We start from the raw sequence: 8,031 nt of genomic DNA, 5'->3' as shown, positions 1-8,031 counted from the left end.
TTGTAGTAAACTTTTCATTTAATTGTTAGGTTAATGGTTCAACAAACAAAGTTACACGATATTTGATTGTATTATTTTTAATAATTCATTATCTTGTAATTCCGAAATAATTGTCACCATGTTAAAAAATTAGAACCACACTGTTATAAAAAATTAGATTATTCTACATCATTTATTTATGTAAAATTTGAATTTGAGAAAATGACTCATGTATAATATATTATTTTTCAATTCAAAGCAAATAAAAGTTAAACACGATCATAATTAATATAAAAATGGACATTTTTATACCGATTATTATAATGACAGAATTAAAATTATCCTTTTTACCCTAAATTAAATATCCACAAAAAAATATTATTTTTAAAATCAATTATATCTATATAAATTGTGTGAGTGTAATAATTAAACTAAAATAGCTAAATAAATCGTATTTATATGTTCATTTAAATGCCCATTAATGTTCTTCCTCATAATATATATACGATAGTTGGTATTGTTCTCGATGTTTTTTCTCTCTCTTAAGTTTATAAATAGTAAAAGAAAATTAAAAAAATCAGGATTATTTTGTTTAAGATAAAATTAAAGAATAATTCATAAAAGAAAAAATATTGTTTTAACGAAACTGAAAAATTCATAAAATGCCGTGTTTTTGGGCGGATACACAGTTGGGAGAGCATTGGAGTGTGAGAAATGAATTTTGGAGCCAAACAGCATTACCTGTGGTTTGTTGCGTGAAGTGACTGAAGAAACAAAACTAGGTGTTGTCACTCAGATCTGTTCCATTCCAATTTCTGTTCGCACATTTCGCGTGCCCTAAGCCTCGTCTCCTTCGGTATGGGAGACGAAGACGACGACGAGGTGCTCGGTTGCGCCACCACCGCTTCTGGTCAATCCGCCTCCACCAACAGCTTGCCACCTCCTGCCGATAACACACTTCTCAAATTGAACCATCTCGACTTACACGCTGATGACGCTGGATCACAAGCCTCTCTTGCGTCTGTGCTCTCTGTTCTATTATATTCTCTTCTTATCACGCATAATGCTGTTTAGTTTTGTGAATTTCGTTTCTATTATGTCAAAATTTAATTTAATTTTATTTGATTCTCACCGCAGTGGCAAGAAGAAAAAGAGAGGCCAGCGCGCAGTTGGACCGGACAAGAGTGGAAGAGGTCTCCGACAATTTAGCATGAAAGGTTATTTTCATCTGGTCAATTTGTTTTCTGGATTGGACCTTTCGTAGTTGTTAACTTTTAGCTATCGCGTATTGAATGTGAAATTTGCAATCATAGTGTTTGGAATTCAATTTTTGTGTTTAGTAGGTAGACATTATTTTTGTAGGTAGTGATGATAATTTTGTTCTTGCTTTGCTTCTCATTTATTGTTTCATGTATCCAGTGTGTGAGAAGGTAGAAAACAGGGGAAGAACAACTTACAATGAGGTTAGGTGGTTACTTTAACTCAATTTTTTGCAACATTTAAATTGATAGTTTGCTTTGGTTTCAGTATAATAGAATTATAATTTGTGTCCTTCCATCTGGAGTTTGATTTGATTATTTTAATATTGTAGGTGGCAGATGAGCTTGTTGCTGAATTTTCTGATCCAACCAATAGCGAATTAACCCCTGATCAGGTTTTCTATCCATCATATAAACAATTTCAATATTATATGCAATTCACAAATTAAAGATTTAAAATGAGTTTTGTGGACTTACTTTTGGTGATGAACATTTGTCAGCAACAATATGATGAGAAAAACATCCGCCGAAGGGTGTATGATGCTCTGAACGTTCTCATGGCGATGGACATTATTTCTAAGGATAAAAAGGAAATCCAATGGAAGGGACTTCCTCGTACCAGTGTGAATGATATTGAAGAAATAAAGGTTTGTCCACAGTCTGGAGTTGTTTAGTCTGCTCAATTTGGCTTATGCTTATCCTGCAGTGATGTTGTGAGATGTAAATGTATTTGATTCCAACAGACAGAGCGTCTTGGGCTAAGGAATAGAATTGAAAAGAAAACAGCCTATCTGCAGGAGCTTGAGGAGCAAGTGAGTCCCGCCCTCTCTATAAAAGATTTAACATGGGAATGAATTTGTGGACTTGGGAAATTGGACATATTGAATACCCTAACAAATTACATATGTTTTTGTTTAGTTTATGTTTGCTAATTACTTGTATTGTTATGTCAAGTTCGTAGGCCTTCAGAACCTTATTCAAAGAAATGAGCAGTTGTATAGCTCAGGAAATCCTCCCAGTGGAGGTGTATCTTTGCCTTTTATTCTGGTACAGGTATATCATCACCCCATTGTCTAGTGTTTTTTTTTTTTTTTTTTTCCTGATAGGGAATGCTGCTCAAGTTTACCTTGAATATTATTTTAATTATGAAACCATTACTCACTGCATCTGTGATAGTAAGTAGAAACTGGCTCAAAATTATAGATTGCAAAGCTTCTATTAAACAGAAAAAGAGTACAAATAATTCCTTGGACATTCGAGAGGCCTGTTCATTCCCACAACAGCACTAATTCCCTCTCAATTCACACCATAAAATCTCCCCTTTAAACTTATTTTTCTTATTTATCTGCAACATGCCTCATTTTTTAAAATATCTTAGTTTCGAACTATCTTTTCTGCTAACCAACTATGGTGGTTAGTTACCTATTAAGCATCATAACGAATTTGCTAGAAATATGTTTTCACTTTCTCTGTGAGTGTACATTTAAATTTTTCAACTGAATGTTGTATAAACTATATGGTAGAGGAACATTATCAACTCGTATTGCTAAGTTCACCTAACTCAGTCTGCCTTTGTATCTACTGAAGGCTTTTATTAGTAAGTTCACCTTAATCAGATAGCTGTGATGGTAGAGGACTGAAGGCTTTTATTGGTAGAGGAACATTATCAACTTAATTAATCAATCTCATATTGCTGGTCTTTTAAAACTGTAGACACGTCCTCATGCAACTGTAGAAGTGGAAATATCAGAAGATATGCAGCTTGTTCATTTTGATTTCAATAGGTAAGAAAGCTACTATTGCTTCACCTGGAATTCTTTCCGAATGATGTTTATAGTGTTAGTGATATCATAAAGTCAAGAAGCTCAAACTAGTGCATCCTATTTTGATTAAACAGTCAAACATCATGGCTAGTACAAGAAAATTCTGGCAGAGAAGTTGGGAAGTGGTTGTGGTTGCATAGTTTTTATCCCGAGCTGGGAAATGTATCTGCCCCTAACTATTTATGCCTTTTCTTCTCTCTGTAGTACTCCTTTTGAGTTGCATGACGACAATTATGTTCTCAAGGCAATGAAATTTTGTGAGAGACCACAGCAAGATAACACGACGCACAATTTTACCGTTGGAGGTGAAGGTTCTAGCATGTCAGGCTTGTGCCAACCACAGGGTCCTTCTACAAATCTAAAAGTGTCAAATAGGCCTCCAACCTCACCTCCTCTCCCTGGCATATTAAAGGCAAGGGTTAAGCAAGAGCATTGATCTGTAAGTTTATCATATTATGTTGTCTTATGTAAGCATGGTTGTATATTTTGTAGAGAAATTGGCTTCAGTCGGTAGACCGTCATAATAGTTATTCAGCAGTACAGCCAAATCATTCTGTAGGTTAGAAGCAGATCGGTATGTCTTCGTTATTGTTAGCGGTAGACTTTGGCACCCTCTTTGCTCATCATCCATCATTGACTACCTTAACTTTTTTTATTTCCAACATATTTTCACTGTAATTTTCCCGTCTCATAAAGTCGTTTGTGACAGTCCATAGATCATGGAACGGAACCTAACAGCATAGGATTGGTTTTTTAATTTTCTGTTTTATAGTGTACAGGTTTCTTGCTTATTTGGTATCTGCACCAATGCTATTGTTTGTTTTGTAGCATTGGCCTGGTCCCTCTAGCTAATTCAAAATAACTTTGATGGAAATTTTGCATCTTACGTCCATTATTCTTGTAGAAGACGATTAACAGAAAAATTGATTTATATTTAATTGAGTGTGTCTAGAATCTTGTTGATGTAGCAGTGTTGTGGCAGTTTTAGTATCAGTAGTTCTAAATTCATCTCCAAAAAATTTATTGGAATGTATTACTTACTGGGAATGCGAAAGTTCCTGATTCTTGAGGAATAATTGACGTTGGTCGCATTGACGCTTCTTCCAGGATAGAAAGGAATTCTTGTTTATAGAAAGCCCATGTTACAATAATGTGTCCATCTCTATCTTGATAGGCATTAATTGGGTGCTTTGTTTACCATTCACTAGTGTTACTGTATATGTAATGAAAAAGTGTCTTGATATGTTTGGATAATCGTCTTTTTTAGGTTATATCATCAGGAAAAAGACATGTACTGATTAAGAGCAATGAATATTCTTGTATACATAATGATTATATACAAATTGCGATTACCAACAGTAACTAAGTGAGGTTTGTTAGTGTCAATCACGAGACATACAACACTTGAATATGATTTTATTTTGGGAAAAATTTTACTTGGTGAACTAATTCTCTTTGATAAGGTTTACACGGTGCATATATTTTTTACTTTTTGGGGATTTTAATGGATTTGGTACTCATTAAGTGTAACTGTACATTGTCAAGATATCAAATGGTTTGACGTGTTTGTCTCTACATCAAATACGCACTCACGTCAAAATAATGGATGCATGCACCAAACGTGTGCTTAGTGTGGGTTTGGATATGTTCTTAACGAAGGAAATCAAGTTCAAATTGTATAGATATTTGCTGAGGGGAACATATCAAAAGGCAATTTATCGTGTCTCAGCACATATGAGAAATATCTAATGAAAATGTAAATTATTTATAGAAAATATTATTTGTTATATAAAAATCTGCTACTTATTTAGTATTTATATTTGAAATCATTCAAACCACCAATAAATTGTATTTAATGTTCATAAAGTGAAAGTTTCATTTTAAAATGTTTATGCTATTCATGTATACAAAATGGAATGTTTAAGAATATGATAATTACTTATAGTAATATGTACATAATACTTTGTTTTAATATATTTTTTTATTCTGTCATTCAAAGTTATAATATTTAGATTTAAAATTAATTGTGTTTTTTTTTCTCTTATTATTATTGTTATTTTTGTTTTGCACATTACTATGCACTACATGTTGCTTTACACAAAAAATAATTTAAAATAAGAATTATCACTATCTTTTGATAATTGGTAGGTAGATAGAAAATACGTAAAGCTATGTTTTGATGGAGTTATCGTTGTGACAAGTGAATGTATTTCACAAAGAGGATAATCCAAAGGCATAATTGTGGAAAAAAGGTTTCTTGTGATAATTTCTTTAAATATTATACTCAAATGTTAGTAAATAATTTTCTAACTAACACATAATTAGTTGATGAGATTATATGTTTCAACAAAAAAAAAATATTGAAAAGATTATATCAGCTTAGTAAGCCATTTTAAGTGGATTGACTAATATGAGATTATATATCTTAGTAAAGTCATTTTGAGTTTGAATCTTAAATATGAGATGGTAAAAAGAACTAAAAAAATGTTTTTTTTGGTAATTTTTATTTTTATTCCAAAAAGTTAATTGATACATAATAAGTTATTTCAGATAATTCAAATAAAAACATTAATTTGAATGTTTTCTCCGTCATTTTAAAACTTGTGAGCGACAGTATTTTTGTTCCGTTTTCCCTTGGCCAACCCCATATAAATTTTCTTCTGTTGGCGAAAAAAAAGAGTCTAAAATCATGAAGTGTTACGTGAGAGTAACATGACTACCTAAATTAACCTTTTCACTGTCTCTTCAAGTCTTGTACTTTCATGTATTTTTCTTCTGTTCTCTAATGGAGAAAATGTGAAAATTAGGGTTCATTATAATTAACATCGTGTCTCTTGCCTTATACCTTTAGAAATTTCCCAAAGCACTTAAAAATTACTAATTTATTTTCACATAGCTGGATCATCAAGACTTCCTGAGTAAGAACAATCTTTGATCCACACCTGAATTATCGAAAACATCTACACTTTTTTGGCAAAGTAAAAATAATGAAAGAAACTGAAAGTACGTGTTATCACACAGAAAATTACAAATGGTTTCAAAGTTTCCTTATTCAAATCATAAAAACATGGGAATAATAGAACTCTTTAACGACGAATCTTACAACTAGTTTTGAGCTCTTCTGGTGGCTTGTCCCCAGCAAATCCAGCATCAACCCATGCAGAGTAGCCTCCTCCCATATTCACAACATGTTTAAATCCCTTCGTTTATAACATCATATGTCATGTGTTGTTTACAATATTCTTTTACCACATATTAATAAGCAATCTCCGCAAGATTAGAGTCATTATATTATAAAGGACTAAAACGTACCGAATCAAGCAAGTCAACGCTGGCTCGGAGTGATCTTCCTCCGCTGTTGCAAGCCTGAATTTGTCATCCATCGTCACAAATCGAATTCAGAAATTGTTGTATATTTAGAAACTTAAAGGCTACATGTTTCTTACCACAATCAAATGATCCTCATTCTCGCATATTGCTGCCACCTGCTCAACAAAATCTGGATTTTTCACCCGTCCTGTTCATTTCCATATAAGAAAAATTGTCAATCATAAAATGTTTGCAGCGCGAAATGCAAAAAATTCACATTTGATGAGATAACCACCCCAGATTTTGATACTTTTATACTGCCCCTTTAAGCTCATTTTACCTGCTTCTGTGATGAACATGTAGGGGACATTATAAGCATTCTCAGCATGGCTTTTATTGAATTCCTCAACCGACCTATTTCAGGGGCAAAAGAAAGAACATCGGTTAGTTCCCACACAATTTCAAATAGAGAATGGAACTGGGGAAATTTAAACCTTTTGCTACCTCACATCCAGATAACGATAATCTGATGAATTTAGCAGATTTTTAGCAGCATGGACATCTATGGTTACAACATTTTGATGACTGCAAATAGGGAGAAATCAGAACTGTGAGCTATTTAATGAAATGTAATATAAAAGCCAGAAGTGGGGTTGATCATATTTAATGAAGTAAATTTCATGTATCTTATTTTCCTCTCCATATAAACTCTTACAACAATGTTTTTCTCAAGTGATTCATATTCAGAAAAACTTACTCCTTGGGGGCATCCATTCCTTTCTCTATTGACAGAGCTTACATCCATTGCCAAACTTGTATGAAGTGTATATATGCTGTGAAAACCTGACTTTTCTATAGGGCAAGTGTTGTCACTAAGTTGACCTTTTCATTGATATCCTTTTTTTTTTTGTTTACAAGTACTCTCAATTGTACATTGACATATTCACGAACATGTGGCGTGCAAGCCAAGTATGCAACTATTTTAGAAATATGGCAACAAGCTCACAGTTCCATTTTTTAAACATTCACTCACTAATTGTGCTCTAACATTTGATCCCACCACCAAGGAAGATAGCAGTTGACTTAATTTTTTTTTTTAAGTTATGTCAAACATTGAATTTATAAAGTTAACTAGAAACATACAATATCAATAAAACCTAAATCTAATTATATAAGAAATTTGTATCATTGTCTAAAATCTTAAGAAAATTAATTATAGATCTTTAATCTCATATAATAATTTATTTTTTCATTTTTATCTAACGTGAAACTTAAAATTCTAACATACGTAACCTACATTTTATGCATGGTGAAGAAATACATTTAAAGAAAAACATATTCTAGATGTTTTGCCTTGTTAAAGGATATGGTATTTTATACTATGGAATCATGGTTTACCGTCTAAAAGTGCAAATTACTTTTAATGACATTATCTCAAACACTAACAAAAAAAATGATTTTAATTTATTAATAATGCAAATTTTTATACTAACAGTATATACCTCTTGAATTCCTTATTAAACCACACAATATCCCACTCTCATTTTATAGTTTTCTGATTTATGCATTACTTGTAAATAGTGTATGTATGATTAAGAAGGACTATTGCTTCTCGCACTCACAATTACTAACTGCATCCCCACCATAATATGAAATGACTC

The 8,031-nt window shown here is 32.4% G+C and overlaps 2 protein-coding genes across 3 annotated transcripts; one reads left to right on the top strand and one right to left on the bottom strand.

Annotated features, from left to right (window-relative positions):
- Nucleotides 1–653: 653 nt before the first annotated feature.
- On the top strand, nucleotides 654–4,363 carry LOC106779542 (transcription factor-like protein DPB). The gene is made up of 10 exons (XM_014667663.2): nucleotides 654–998; nucleotides 1,117–1,196; nucleotides 1,399–1,442; nucleotides 1,571–1,633; nucleotides 1,739–1,885; nucleotides 1,982–2,050; nucleotides 2,193–2,291; nucleotides 2,952–3,022; nucleotides 3,266–3,473; nucleotides 3,554–4,363. Exons 1-10 carry the CDS (start codon nucleotides 838–840, stop codon nucleotides 3,623–3,625), a joined length of 1,014 nt encoding a protein of 337 aa, XP_014523149.1. The 5' UTR covers nucleotides 654–837; the 3' UTR covers nucleotides 3,626–4,363.
- A 1,510-nt stretch (nucleotides 4,364–5,873) lies between these two features.
- LOC106779685 (protein HIGH ARSENIC CONTENT 1, mitochondrial) lies at nucleotides 5,874–7,408 on the bottom strand. 2 transcript variants are annotated; one of them, XM_022787432.1, is made up of 6 exons: nucleotides 7,128–7,408; nucleotides 6,875–6,955; nucleotides 6,666–6,784; nucleotides 6,508–6,578; nucleotides 6,374–6,427; nucleotides 5,874–6,261 (listed from the first exon to the last, which is right to left on the bottom strand). In XM_022787432.1, exons 1-6 carry the CDS (start codon nucleotides 7,142–7,144, stop codon nucleotides 6,148–6,150), a joined length of 456 nt encoding a protein of 151 aa, XP_022643153.1. In that variant the 5' UTR covers nucleotides 7,145–7,408; the 3' UTR covers nucleotides 5,874–6,147. The 2 variants fall into 2 exon arrangements, with proteins under 2 accessions (XP_022643153.1, XP_014523344.1); XM_014667858.2 differs by having other exon boundaries at nucleotides 5,879–6,261; nucleotides 6,711–6,784; nucleotides 7,128–7,373.
- Nucleotides 7,409–8,031: the final 623 nt, after the last annotated feature.

Source organism: Vigna radiata, chromosome 2, assembly GCF_000741045.1.
Source record: "Vigna radiata var. radiata cultivar VC1973A chromosome 2, Vradiata_ver6, whole genome shotgun sequence".
In the NCBI taxonomy this organism is placed as follows: Eukaryota; Viridiplantae; Streptophyta; class Magnoliopsida; order Fabales; family Fabaceae; genus Vigna; species Vigna radiata.
The sequence above is the reverse complement of the archived record's forward strand: the minus strand, read 5'-3'. Positions and strand labels throughout refer to the sequence as shown.

What these genes read in the sequence shown, in the direction of transcription:
- LOC106779542 (XM_014667663.2), top strand. Translation starts at nt 838, where the DNA reads ATGGGAGACGAAGACGACGACGAGGTGCTCGGTTGCGCCACCACCGCT. An exon ending in ATGATATTGAAGAAATAAAG is followed by an intron (nt 1,886 to 1,981) that starts GTTTGTCCACAG and finishes TGATTCCAACAG; the next exon opens with ACAGAGCGTCTTGGGCTAAG. An exon ending in TGCCTTTTATTCTGGTACAG is followed by an intron (nt 2,292 to 2,951) that starts GTATATCATCAC and finishes TTAAAACTGTAG; the next exon opens with ACACGTCCTCATGCAACTGT.
- LOC106779685 (XM_022787432.1), bottom strand. An exon ending in ATGAGGATCATTTGATTGTG is followed by an intron (nt 6,428 to 6,507) that starts GTAAGAAACATG and finishes TGACAAATTCAG; the next exon opens with GCTTGCAACAGCGGAGGAAG. An exon ending in GCGTTGACTTGCTTGATTCG is followed by an intron (nt 6,262 to 6,373) that starts GTACGTTTTAGT and finishes TTATAAACGAAG; the next exon opens with GGATTTAAACATGTTGTGAA.